General features: G+C 37.6%; 1 protein-coding gene and 2 long non-coding RNA genes across 3 annotated transcripts; 1 reads left to right on the forward strand and 2 right to left on the reverse strand.

The window, feature by feature from the left end:
• Nucleotides 1-3,912: 3,912 nt before the first annotated feature.
• On the reverse strand, nucleotides 3,913-8,829 carry LOC129738727 (centrosome-associated protein Alms1a-like). The gene is made up of 5 exons (XM_055729977.1): nucleotides 8,108-8,829; nucleotides 6,647-8,044; nucleotides 4,578-6,284; nucleotides 4,348-4,496; nucleotides 3,913-4,284 (listed from the first exon to the last, which is right to left on the reverse strand). Exons 1-5 carry the CDS (start codon nucleotides 8,601-8,603, stop codon nucleotides 4,216-4,218), a joined length of 3,819 nt encoding a protein of 1,272 aa, XP_055585952.1. The 5' UTR covers nucleotides 8,604-8,829; the 3' UTR covers nucleotides 3,913-4,215.
• A 337-nt stretch (nucleotides 8,830-9,166) lies between these two features.
• On the forward strand, nucleotides 9,167-11,027 carry LOC129739216 (uncharacterized). The gene is made up of 6 exons (XR_008735770.1): nucleotides 9,167-9,305; nucleotides 9,365-9,600; nucleotides 9,671-9,812; nucleotides 9,878-10,002; nucleotides 10,061-10,185; nucleotides 10,887-11,027. It is a non-coding gene; the product is annotated as an uncharacterized LOC129739216 (long non-coding RNA).
• Nucleotides 11,028-12,729: 1,702 nt separating this feature from the next.
• On the reverse strand, nucleotides 12,730-13,692 carry LOC129752263 (uncharacterized). Its single transcript, XR_008738861.1, has 3 exons — nucleotides 13,381-13,692; nucleotides 12,985-13,313; nucleotides 12,730-12,917 (listed from the first exon to the last, which is right to left on the reverse strand). It is a non-coding gene; the product is annotated as an uncharacterized LOC129752263 (long non-coding RNA).
• Nucleotides 13,693-14,198: the final 506 nt, after the last annotated feature.

The raw sequence follows: 14,198 nt of genomic DNA on the forward strand, positions 1-14,198 counted from the left end.
ACCGTTGTAGAAAACTGATAGCTTTGTCATTTCCTTTCTCGTATTAGGAAATATGATGGGCTCTTCTCGTATTGTAGCTATGTCCATCGTTGCCGTACTGCAGACCGTCCATTAGGTAAGCCGGTAACATTCCGTTCTTCATTTTATGTATAAAAATCTAACTGTTATACGCAATTCTCTGTTTCACTGACAACCATTGAAGAATGTCGAGCATTGATGTACTTGGTGTGTATCTATTGCATCGTTTCACTACTCGCATAATCTTATTTTGAATTCTCTGTAGGCGCTTTGCCTGTGTATCAGAGGCGAACCCTTTCGATCTCACCAACATCGATTGATAACTCATTTCCAGTCCAATAGGAGACTGAATCATCTGCGAATAGCTTCAGACGGCCGTGCTGTAAGCACATTTTCATGTCATTGATGTATGTATAGTATAAATAACAGGGGACCCAACACATTTCCTTGGAGAACTCCTAGGTTTTTTTCCCTGTATCGCGAGTAAGATGAACCATATTTTGTTCGTTGCATTCTTTTCTCCAAATAATTTTGAACCAGCTTAGAATCGTACCATTGATGCCAAATTTTACCAACACTTTTAACAGCAGTAACCGGTCAATAGTTTCAAATGTTCTCTTGAAGTATACATAGAAACACAGCCACTATGTAATTTCCGTTTTTAATATTAATCTTCAAAATTAGAAATATCAGGTTAACTTAAGCGCAGTTGACGAAAACCTTGGCTGGCAGCAAGTGAAGACGCTGGCTCCGGATCGCCAACAGTGGAGGTCTTTTATCTTAGCCCTATGTGTCGGTCAATCGGCGCCAGACCCTTAGGTAGGTAGGTAGGTTAACTGCAGATTTAGTTGAATGCTGCATCCTGAATCCAGACTGTTTAACAATCAACATTTCTTCACACTCAATAAAGCGCAAGAATTTGCTGTTTTACTGCTAACTCTAGATATCACGTCGCCTCTCATGCATTTTTCTGTTTTTCAATAGGAACTACAGTAGAACACTTACACGTTTGAGGTATTATTCCTAACTGCAGACTTGTGTTCATAACATTCTTCAACAGGTTGGCTAATAAACAATTTTCGGGAGACATTTTCGATACCAGCTGTGGGTTTCATATCGTTTACTATTTCGTCAAAATCTTGACTACTTATTGTTTCGAATGTGCGAAATTCTCCACTGTTGTACATACTCTGATCCACGTAGCCATTACAGCTTGCCCGGAATGCTGTTATGAATTTCCATCATCAATAAAGAACTCATTGAACTTCTCTGCTATTTCTGTGACTTCAACTCTGTTGAATGAGACCGAATCTGTCCTGGTACCATTTGACTTCATCAACTTTTTTATTGATTTCCACAATTGTTTTCTATTAGATTTGTTCCTTTCCAGCTCATCTTAGATAGATTGGTTTTAAAGCTTCATTTATTTTTCGCAAATATTTGTCTCTCACAACTTTGTACTTACGCAAACTTTTTGAACATTTCGTCCTTAAAAATTGTTTGTAAAGCTTGTCTTTACGTATTTTTTTTCATTTAGGCCTCTGGAGTACCATTTAGTAGCGCGCTCAGTACCATGTATTACCATTTTTAACGAACAAGTGTATTAACACTATCTTTCAATAAAACTTCGATACGTCTTACCAACTCATAAAAACCAGCGCATCTCAATGTTGGCAAACCTGCCTCAAGAAGCTGTCTAAACACAATGTTGTTATACTGACTCCAATCATTTAAAATATGATGGATCTTAAGTAGACCATCATTGATACCAAATCCATCTCTCATGACCTTACACCCGAAAATCAGGAATGATAGTCGCGATTTTAAACCGGTTGGTATATTCTTCCCAACTTTTCAAATTTGTGAACACCAAATCTATCATAGAACTGCTGGCTACCGTTGAGCGAGTGTCTTCCATAATAATAAGTCGAAAACCATATGCCTCCATGACACGTTTCAGATCCCTGCTCTCTGCTTCATTGTTGAAATCGCCACAGAAGATGTTATCAATTTCGTCTATAATAATTTGATTCAGCCAACTATTTTCCAGAATATCTAATAACCGAGCATTGCTTACACTCGGAGAATGATAAATTCCTCCAACGACGATTTGCCTTTTTCCATAATTTAGTTTGGCTGCCAGAATCCAAATCATTTCAATACCTGCATTTTGTGAAATGTTGATTTAAAAAATCTTTCGTACGTACATTGTGAATCCTTCAGTATTTCTCGAATGCGCAAACTTGAGCCTCTACGCACACTTCGTCGTGATTACTTAACAAACCGCAAACATTTATGTATAGAATATCTGATTTTGATTGTTATTTACCGTAATTGATGAACATTTTTGCCTTAGAGGATTTTCTTCTATATATTTCGCAATCATAACTCCATGCAGGGTGGCAAATATCAACTTGTTTCTGCAAATCTCACTTCACTGTGCTATTAAAATTAACACAATTTATACACTTTTCACATTGTGCACTGCATTCTTTTGTATCGTGACCTTCGCCACACTCAGCCAACGTATCGGTTTTCTGCAAAATTCAGTGTTATGACCATAATGACCATAACACTGACACAACGCAAAACATTAATGTCTTCAAAAATTTTGCAACGTCCCAACCAATATTTACTTTACCACGTTTTATCAATGTATTAAAAGTTTCTGAATCGACTGCCACAGTAGCAGTCATCGGATTATGCATCCATTTCTTTTTTTTTCCAATATGAACAACTTTGATTACAGAGTCAATTTGACAAACTTTTCATCATCAAATTCATCTTCTTCTGCAAATCCCACAACTTTAATCTTAGGTTTTGCTGGTTGTTATATTTCTTTTTGTTATCTATTGAATATCTCTTTTCCAAAACTTTCAAAGCATGTGCCATAAAGTTATGTGTCTTTTTCTTTGTAGCACATCTCACCAACACTTCCGCTGTTGATTCAATATAACGAACTGAGATTACTCCCAAAGAAACCGGATGTAACGAAGATTTCACATCTTTACATCTTTTACACTCTGTTCTTTTATTGGTTTCAAACGAACTGTTTCCTCCAATTTAGTTAAAGAAGCATATTGTATTTTGCCATTTGATTTCATGGACTTCTCAAATTGAAACTTTGCGAGAGTTTATCCTCTTCCCTATAAATTGATATTTAAAGAAGAACTTCCACTTACCATCTTACTTCTTGATCGTCGAACATTTGAAGGCACTCTTAGCCAAAAAAAAATCTTATTATTCTTTTCAGTGCCAATATGCATGTATGGCTTTGTTGAAAGATATCCAAATCTTGGTTGTTCGTTATCACGTTCCGCTTCATGTTCGATTTCTTACCAAAAAATATCCGGTGTCTGTCATTACTTTCGTCGAACAAATCATCAATTACTACATTCAAATTTCTTAAGATTTTCTTGACTTGAAATTCGGATTGTTCCAGTTGAAGGGTCCATGCTTCCGCTCGGGATATAGCCCTTTTTCCTAAGCGATACTGTCCACCTAATATGAACTTGTTTGATTCAGCGTCAGATCACATCGAAGAAAGACGGCTAATCGAATAAACCTTGCTACACCCCAGAGCATAACCAGAGCTTCCTTTTATGTACATATGGAGATTATACTCTCCTGCAATTGACTGTGCTCTAGATAAACAAGTAATTGCGCTTGGCTTTGAACTTTCACAAAACTGTACTAGAACTGCTCCTAATCCATATGGCGTTGCGTCCACATATAGGTCTGATTTTTTAATACAGTAGAAACCTGCTTAGCCGATGTAATGACGGGGAGGAGCACCTCTAGAACCAAACTTTAAGGTGGCTGTCTCCGCCTTTGTGGGATCAATATAGTGAAGGTTACATCAATAAAAATGACAACTGGCTGTTATATGAACAATATATGAACCTCTTGAGGAAGTGTTATCTGGCGCTTACAATCATTATCAGTGGTACTATGATACATCCTAGAATATAAAAAAAAATATATCCCTATTACTAAAGTGCAATCCGTAATTTAAGCGTTGTTATAAATTTTTGACGGTAATACACGAACTACCGAAAAAGATAGTGAAAATGAAAATGGTGATATCGAATCAAAGACCAACTTTTTGAATAGAAATAAGTAACGGTATAATGACAACACACTTGCGCTGGTGGTTTTAACGTGATCGGTTCCAATTCGAGGAACCCATTGTTGTTATCAATCCTGCATTATCCGCACACTGTTGGACAAATCAACGTGTCCATGGAGAACCTTCCTTTGCAGGTTCTACAAGAGAAAAAAAAGTTATTTCATAAAAATTAGTTTTTACATTAAGTGCCGGAAACTTACCTTGTTAAACTTGTCTCTCAGAATAAGATTCTTTCGTTTCAGATTGTTAGCCTTCTCCAATTCTTTCTTCCGAAGCACCTCCGGTAAGTTGCGCACCTGCCGTCGAGTATTTTCGCGGATGTCCTTGGAGGAGAAGATACGCCTTTGAGCTGCGGAGGAAGACAAAACAAAGTTGGATAAATTTTCTAGGGTCCTATTAAGGTTAAAACTCATTTCACTCATCGTCGTACCAAGCGGCGGTGGTGGAAGTTTTCGGTTGGTATCGTTCCTTTTCAACGAATCGTCCGAGGTGAGCAACAGTAGCTTTTTTCGTTGTTTGTTCCGCTCAGAGCGTAGCTTGTTGAGTTCGTTGATACACTGCTGTCGTTGTTTCATGCGGTTTACCGTTTGCGGTCGATTTCGGCGGAGTTGCTCCTTCAGGGGTAACAGATCGGAATCGGAGTCGTGTTGTTCGCGATGAGATTCTTTTATCGAATTTCCTGTTGACAGGCTGATGTCAGTGGATTCCGCACGGTAGACCCGATCCTTTTCGTGAGTAGATATGGTTGGTTTTTTCGACTTGGAGTTGGAATCGCCCTGGAATGTGATGACGTAAGCGATTGAACTGGGTTTGGCTTGTTGCTGTTTATCCCTTTTGTTGTAGGTTTGTGTACTATGAACTATCTCAGTTTTTCTCGATGCATGAGATTGAGCTGCCGGAATGGAAGATCGTTCACGGCAGGGACAATCACAGGCGCATTGGCAACCGACGGCCGATGGCACTTGGACAGCCGTAGATACTGCTTTCAGTTTAGGTTTAGCTGTTTCGAAAATAGGTTTAGTTCGAAAAATCGATCCGGTAGTTTGGGTGCCTACTGGTTTGGCATTGAGAGATGATTGGGAACTCGACCGCGAGGTCTTTATATCGTATTGGTGTGTAGTTGTGTTGGAAAATGTGTTAGCTGCAGGAATTGACATGGAATCAGATGAAATGAACACTTCGGACCTTGGAAGGTTTGTCTTTCGAATGTTTTGAATATTATACTTTGGATCTGGTCGAATGTAATGATCATGTTTACTCTGCCTGCCACTGTATGGTCTGGTGTATAAATGGCCAGGATCTTCAAACATTTGTTTTCTTTGACGTTGATATACTTCAATAAACTTCTCTTGGCGGTTTTTGATGAATGTGGCCACACTCACATCGGATGTTGGCGTTTCAAGTTTCGAGCGGTTCTGAATCATCTTTTTCATGTGGTAATGAGAGTTCCATGCAGAGCTCCCTGAAGATTCCTTTGTCTTTTCACTCGGCGTTTCCGGCTGGATTGATGTGTAAACAGGAGCACTATTACGACTCTTTTGTTTCATATCTTCAATAGTGTTTTCATAAATGTTTTCCTTCTCTTCATATCCAACCTTCCGGAGCTTTACTTCCACCGGATAAGTAGTACGCATATCTCCCTCGATTTCATCTACGACCCTTTGATCATCTAGTAACAACTCTTTCAGTGATTTCAAATGCTCAATCTTCTTATCAATCTTCATCATTTGGGACTGCTTTTCTTTGCGGAACAGTTCAAATATTTTATCACCCTTAGCGGATGAAACAACCGAACATTGGGTAGTAGGAGCACTAACTGTTTCTCGACCAACAATTCGCTTCTCGGCCTGTCTGCGTCGTTCTAAACTCCGAAGCAGCTCCTGCTGGTTAGCATAATTAAGTTCCGAGTGAGTGATTGGCTTTAAAAATTCGGACATCGCACGACTGACCCGCTGATCATCGGACATAAGCTTTGATGTTTCTCCTTGTTCTTGATGAGGCTTTGGACGGGGACGTGGATGAACCAATGAACTTGTGCCCGACGAGGGCAGTTCCGAGGATCCAGATTTATGGGACCTCTGGTTGGTCGCTTTATCACTAGCAACGCTAGGTTCTTCCACAATTTGCGAATGGGCATCTGAAAAAGGCCAAATATGATAAATTGAAACCGCTATTTCAACACTACTTAGACAATAATATGATCGCGCATCTATATTTGGTGCAATAGGTATATCGTTACGTTTTGATATTCACTACACAGTTGTACTACAAATTTAGGACCAAATCAGTACTAACAAAAAGTCACTCTATCATTGACTCATCTCTGTTGGGATAACTCATCCTAAACAATAAGCTAGCGTGAGGCAAAATTTAGGCCAGTTGGTAATAATTAATGTAAGTATTACGAATAATTTTGAACGGTAGAGACATCAAAGGTCGAAAAAGAGGTAAAACTTAAAAAAAAAACCATCAAATTTTGGAAACAAATCAATAACCTACCTTCTTTTTCGGTCGAATTGTCGTCTTTCGAACCAATGACCTCGTCCTTGTTAACGATCACCTCTTCGATGATCTTTCCGCTGGACACAGTGCTATTCCTATTCGATTCCTGCCGCAAACTTCCTTGGCTACTTTTTCTGCTGCTACCGCTGATAGGATGTTCGCCTAATCGGTCCATTCCTTTCAACAGTTTACCATCCGCTAGCAGCTGGTCCTGACTTCGACCCCGTGGGTCATTTCGCATCATTTTGCGGAAAATTTTATCGATCAAACTCTGCTTCACTTTGGCGGGTAAACTCTGCGATTCGCAGATGGTTCCGTAAAGGGTCATGCCTAGACGCAGCTCTTCATCGAAGTCGTACGGTCGATGGGATGCCGAGGACAGCTGTTGGTGTTTTTTCGATGAGGACGAGGACGAGTTTGTAGAGGATTCGTGGGCCGAGGTGCTGTTTGTCGAGGAAACTTGAAAACTGGTACTTGTTTCCGGTTGAGTTGTTTTAATAGTGGATACTGCTGAGGATTTTTGAGCTTTTGAGTTTCTTTTCTCGATGGGCGCAGCAGTGAAGAACTGAAAACTTGTTGCCTCACCTTCGGTTTCGTCAATTTCTAGATTTGATGGAGTTGGCTCAATTCTGGAAACAGGGTTCTGATCATTTGAGGAGTTGGAGGAGGAAGCGAGCGATTCTGTTCCTATGAGTTTTTCTGAGGTAGTAATTTTCTCGACCTGCATTGATTTGCTTAAGTTTTTTACCAGACTGGTTTGCGTTGACTTAACAGATTTCTTGGACATTTCTTTAACCGTTGTAATTTTTGGTGTACTTTGTGCATCAGGATTCATCATCATTGATGAAATGTCCGAAGTGTTTCGGTACTTTTCGATATACTTTTTGTATACATCCTGCCACCTTTGTTTAATTTCACCCTTCCGTTGATCTTCTTTCGATAAGTTTGAAGCGGTTTTAGCGCTTTTCGGAAGATTCTTAACCACCACGATCTTCTCGTCTAAATTTATACCTTTCTTGGCAAAATATTTTTGCAAACATCGTTTTTCCGTTTCGTTCAAATCGGCCGCCCCACAGAAGTAAAACTTCTCGTTCGAGTCGTAACCAATATCTCCGAGAGAATCCCACTCCAACCGTTGTCGATTGGAAGCAACGCTGCTGACCGGCGAGATATCTCGAGTAGTGTCGATCGTTGTCTCGTCGACATTAAGAAAGGTGGTATTCGATGGTGCCGGAGCCGGTACTCTACCTGATGGGACTGCAGCACCCGAGGGATTTTTGGAAGGCTTTAGAACCGGTCTGATCGGATCTTCTTCGGTTTGTTGTTCGACTGAGCGAGCTTCCGGGAGGGTTTGCGTTGCGGTTGAGTTGATCTCGTGAATCACCGGTGCCGGAGCTGAAAAATAAATGGGGTAAATTTAAACAACTTCAGATTCAAACTTCAAAATCAAATCCCTACCCAGAAGCGCTTTCGAGTGTGGCAATATAAATTCCGGGTGCTTAACGACCGGTGCCGGAGGAAGCTTTATTTCGATAACTGATTCAAGGTTGAAATTAAAGCTTCGTCCGGATTTTTTCTCGACCTTCGATTCCTTGACCACAACGGTTTCTGCCTTTGGTGGTGGTGCCTCGTTCTTGGGTTCACTTTTATTGCTTTTTACTGATTTGCCACTTCCGGTGGAAGCATTTAGTAAATCTTGTTGCGATTTACTTCGTTCCTGGTTCTGTTCCTCCTGCTGCAATTTGTTCAAATTTTCCATAGATCGTCCCAGTTTTTCGGCGACCTTGCACCTTCGGTCCAGCTCATCGAACGCTGGCAGACTTCCATCACTGGACGATCGGGTTGTGCTGGCTCGTAACCGCAAAAACTTTTCCAAATCTCGATTCTGACCGTAGCGAAGATAGTAATCCATGATTTGATCCGTTACACGACCTGTTCCGCTGCAAGAAGCCATTTTTTACAAGGGTTTTTTTACTTACAAACTATGCGTTTTTAAAATCAGCAAAAGCAAAGGCACTTTTTGTCGGTTGAAAATGGGTCGCAATCAATCAAACAGCAACCATGGGAAACGAAATCCGGATCAAGGCGTTAGTATCGAAGCAACCAAAATTCCGTTAGAACGTGTGACAGTTGCATCGCAGCCCGTTCGAGTGCGGGGGTGCGAAATGTGCATTTGTGTGCGGCGGTTTAAAAAAAAGGACAGCAAGTTGGACCATACTTGGTTTTAGCCAGTCGTTTTCGACAAATCCATAAGAAAGAAAAAGAAAAAAAAAGGACGCACCGAAATAAACAAACAAGTTCAAGATGGTACCTTGCAAAGGTGAGTACCATTTTGCTATTGTTAGCGACATCTCTTTATTAGTAGAGGAAACTAAACTACACTGACCGAAATCGGGCTATAAGGTTTATTGGAAATTTTAGTGTTTTTGCACTAAAGGAAAATCCAATACTTTTTACGATTTGTAGAGTTTATATTTTGCATTCATGTGTATTCATGCATTTTCGTGTAGTGTCTTGAATGACTGAAAGAGTTCTGCGCATCAGCTTAAAAAAGAAAAACTAACGATTCCGGAAAACTCCGGGAATTGGACCGGAAAAACCTTGACAGCACTGAAAGATTTTCACACCGAGGCCGACAACAAAGAGAGCGATAAAGGTAAGTGAAAAAAAAACTGTTTTCAGCAAATAATTTATTTATTTCTTAACCCCGTACAGCTCGACAAACTCCATCATCCGACCGGACAAAAATCGGAGCAGTTCCAGCGGAAACAAGGTGAACACTCCGCCGGAACAACCAGCACCACATCATCAAGAGTCACAGCAGTAAACATACTTGGCGGAAGAAAAACATCGTTCAAATTGTGTTTTGGTTTTATTCAAGTGAGCAGAACACACGACTTCCTGGATCGCACCAAAAGGAATCTCCGATGGCCCCTAAATATTCTTCCGAGGTAATCTCTAGGCATTGAAACAGGTAAAGTTTCGCAATTTTCCTTACATATTTTGTTTTTTCTTCAAAAGGAGCACCACGGGCTACGAAATCAGGAGAATCGGACAGAAGAAAAAGCAATGCCTTTACGGAAAACCCGAACGTTAGGAATTCCGTTAAAAAGTGCGGATAAAATGGTTTTGTTCATTCTCCCGAAGTTACCATCTGTTGACGGTAAAGTTGTAAATTTGTATTATTCAATCATATTTGTATACTATAGTTTGTTTTTGTTTTTCAAGGTTGCATTTCGCCGGATCAGCAGAGTCGGGTAAAAAAGCTCTTACCATTCAAGGTGGTCAGTGGTTCAAGAGTCCCCGGAATAAGCTTCAATGGTTCCGAAGACTATCGCGTAGTCCACCTTCTGGTATTAAATTTGTAAATTTTAAAATCTTTTTTGCTATTTATGTTCAATTTTTTTCAAGGTAAGCTTCCGACGTTGCGTTGCTTGATCGACTTTGCCAGAAGCACCTTCATTGATACAAAAAGATGATGGCAGCAAAACTCTAAAACAATTTCGAACACTTGCTCGGGGATAAATGCTGCAGGGGTATGTAAAAATTTTTACTATATATAACCAAAACAGTTCTCTATCTTAATCCTAAATTTGAATTCTATTTCTAAATTTTATTCTTATATCTCTCTAATGTTTCGTATTTGATTTGAATCCAATATAGGAATTTCAGAGATCAGAATTAAATATGAACAATCATGATTTCAAAGTAGTCGATGATTCCTTTGAATTCAGTCACAGTATTTGAAAAACCCAAATACTAGTATTTCACTAGCTACTTGCTTGCATCCTCAGTGAGTTTCGTTATTCATTATTTGATTTATTTACTGATCAGAGACGAATTAACTGGAAAAGTCTCTCTAATTAAATTAAAAAAAAAACATTAATATTAGTATTTGGGTTGTTAAAATACTGTGGCTGAATTCCAAGGAATCATCGACTACTTCGAAATCGGAGTTTCATTCAGCTTAGAGTTTCTTGAAACCTGCTCTTTGAATATAAATAAACAATCAGAAATCAGATTGAATCTAGTACCGTTTGTATACTTTTGAGTCCAAATTTAAAATTGACGGTTATGAACTATGATAAATTTACTGTAATCTGTTATTATGATTAGAAAACTGAGAATGGTTCTGTAAACATATTGGAATTAAAGTTATGTCCCAGGAATTTATCATTCAATTTGTAAATTTATAATTTTTATGTCGTTATTTTTATTTCATTTTATTACTATCCAGGTTCACTATGATCGTTCTGCTATGTAGCTTTTCTCTGCTCTTCGAGTTTTTTTAAACCAATCTGAAGCAACAAAATCAACGGCAGCTGCAGCTCCGCATCAACTACGCGTCAGGTTTTCCGCAGTCATCATATCTGATGGTAAAATGTGTCAACTTATCTTATTTTGTTGTAACATAGTTTTTCTTTTTTAGGTAAAATGGTTAAATCTAATAATGCTAGTCATGGCCACTCAACATCAAAAAGTGGTTGGAAAGCCCGTTGTTCAGATTTAGAACGCGATTTAAAAGATTTCACATGAAGTCTGATGTATCTAAGAGAATCTGTAATCGTTTTCAGATGCTTCTGTTCAAATGTATCTGTAATCTGCATCACCCTAGGAGCTCTCTCTCATCAACATCATTTATCAAGCCTAGTGTAGTTTTTAGTGCCTAGTGAGTTTTTCATTCAAATATCGGGATTACATACAATTGGATATAAACAGAGATAGCTATAGGAATACATTGGTATTAATTTTATATAAGAGCGGATGCGCCAAAAAGGTTTTCAGTAAATCGCGTTTTAAGTGGGACAGCTCTATTACCCAGCAAAAATATTATTTTATTTCCTCAATACTTACTCATTCAACCATCCGGCTCCGGCAACGTTAGGAGACCTACTTTTTAATTCAACACGCTTGTCAGTAGGTCTTTCACTTAGCTAACAACTCGATTTTTTTTACATTTGGCGCATTACCAATTTTGAATGAAATTTAAATAGAAAAATGATTTTTAAAATGTTAATTGAGGCTGCTTTAAATTTGAAATTATTAAAAAACAATTCCATAATAATGTTCGGAATTATTTTTAGATATGGATTTATTATTTAAGTTTATGAATTGGAGCTAAATATAATTTGTTAAACTGAATCTTGACTGTGGAATAAAAACTGGAAGTCTCAGATCTTCTAGGAAATTTTTTTAGTTTAAACTATTCGTCATTTACATTTTAAGATATCATATGTGCCATGAATGTCCACATAGTCGAGGCCAAGCCGATATCAAGCCAGGTCGTTATAAAAATCATTCTCTTTGAGGTAGTGATAATTGTTGATAATTTGATTTGTTTTTAAATTTACTTTTTGGCAGTGTACTAATAAAAGTTTTTGTGATCAATAAAATATTATGATGCTTCAAGCCCAGATGTTTCATTTTTCATAACAAATCAATTTAAAATCGAAAGAAGAATTAAATACATTCATTTCATTGTAAAGAATAATCATTTTCATCATATTACAATTAAATTATTTCTACTGTAAATTCCTATAAAATTTATCGGAACGCTAAACTATATGCGCAAAATTTTGCGCTTACCTATAAAAAGTATTGGATTTTCTAGTAGTGCAAAAATACTAAAATTCCTAATACTGTTTATAGCTCGATTTTGCTCAGTGTACTTGGTTTTAGCCAGTCGTTTTCGACAAATCCATAAGAAAGAAAAAGAAAAAAAAAGGACGCACCGAAATAAACAAACAAGTTCAAGATGGTACCTTGCAAAGGTGAGTACCATTTTGCTATTGTTAGCGACATCTCTTTATTAGTAGAGGAAACTAAACTACACTGACCGAAATCGGGCTATAAGGTTTATTGGAAATTTTAGTGTTTTTGCACTAAAGGAAAATCCAATACTTTTTACGATTTGACGGTCGAAATAGAGGTGATTAATTTTATAGGAAATTTCAATGAATTTCAAAATTCTCCAGGATGATTTAATTTATTATTTTAAAAAGTAAAATGAATAGTTCATAGATTCCGTAAAACATGCAGTGGTTCAATTTATTCATAAGTTTATTTATTTTTATTCACTGTAGCGTAAAGGAAATACATCATTAAACTTGATAAAACAAATTTAATGGCATAATTGAAAAAGAAAACTTTCATCATATCATGTAAATTTGAAGATTATTACGGATTCAGATCTATATATGTTCTCAGCAGTAATGTCCAGGTTTAAGGATTCCACAGGCCATTTCGTACTCCGTTTGTATGTTGTCACCTGCAAATAATATTTATTGAAAAAAAAAAAACTTATCGTTGAGGAACCTTTTTTTATTTAAACTTACCGATTAAAAACTTTCCATAATTGCGAAGATCTGTTCAACTGGCATCGGGGGCAGGTCCGGGGTTCTTCTGGTTCGGGTTCCTGTAGAGTGTCAGAACCAAATCCCGCGAATCGGAAATTGAATAAAAACAGCGGTATTCATCAGCTTTTTCAAATTTTAGCTTAAAAATTAAGCTTAATTATTATTATTCTTCTCATGTTGATGCTGGTTAAGTATGATGAACCTCTTCAGTGAGCATTTTCCGGATCATAATTACGCGCCCGAAAGTTTCTCTGAACAGATGACTAATTTTTATTAATCCGGATGTTCTCATTTAAATAAAATGTGAGCTGAAAAACACAAATTCATTGAAAAAACAAAATTATTATTTAATTTGGAAAAGTTATGTTAACTTACAACGAGTTGTAATATTCTTGAGGATTTTTTTATCACTCATTGTTCAATTATTTGCTGCTGAAGAAGTTTCCGATTCCGCACCAACCTGATAAACAAACATGGGATCAGAAATAGACCTAACCATATTCTTTAGTTCAATTTATGTTCGGCGGCAGCTTATAGTTTAATTTCTCTGATTCTGAACAGGTATCGAAAATTAAACGAACCACTACTGGATTTTCCTGTACATTTTAAAAAGTGTTAAAAGCTATTAAAATTTATTGAATTTTCCAGTATCTTTCACTGGATACTGTCAGATATCGTCGAACTGGTAGAAAGTATTGGATTTTGTTATGATTTTCAATGAATTTACCGTTAGTTTCTATTAGTCATTGTATTGGTAATAATTATTAGAATCATCTTATACATTTTATAGCCCGATTTGGTTCAGTGTAGGTACCAAATCTAGCGTAACATTTAAAAAGGGCGAAACTAGCAGTTAGCTCGAAACGAGAAAAACGCGTTTGAAAATTCGGAACACCTATTCAAATCCTATTTATAAAATCGACCACTTTTTGTTCAACAAAATCAAAAAATGTGCATTATATTCACTTATTGTTCGATGGTTATCAGGAACTTTAACTTTATTGGGAGTATGACATTTGGCATAAAGCCATTTGGCATAAAGCCATTTGGCATAATGCCTTTTGGCATAAAGCCATTTGGCATAAAAGCCATTTGGCATAAAGGCCATTTGGCATAAAGGTCATTTGGCATAAAAGCCATTTGGCATAAAGCCATTTGGCATAATTTCTTTTTTCGTGTGATCACGTTGAGAT

The sequence above is a fragment of the Uranotaenia lowii genome, chromosome 1 (assembly GCF_029784155.1).
Source record: "Uranotaenia lowii strain MFRU-FL chromosome 1, ASM2978415v1, whole genome shotgun sequence".
In the NCBI taxonomy this organism is placed as follows: domain Eukaryota; kingdom Metazoa; phylum Arthropoda; class Insecta; order Diptera; family Culicidae; genus Uranotaenia; species Uranotaenia lowii.

Bases quoted from the DNA above. Each gene is read 5' to 3' on its own strand.
- LOC129738727 (XM_055729977.1), bottom strand. From the start codon at position 8,603: ATGGCTTCTTGCAGCGGAACAGGTCGTGTAACGGATCAAATCATGGAT. The intron at 6,285-6,646 runs GTAGGTTATTGA...GGCCTTTTTCAG, and splicing joins CAATTCGACCGAAAAAGAAG to ATGCCCATTCGCAAATTGTG. The intron at 4,285-4,347 runs GTAAGTTTCCGG...TTTCTCTTGTAG, and splicing joins TGAGAGACAAGTTTAACAAG to AACCTGCAAAGGAAGGTTCT.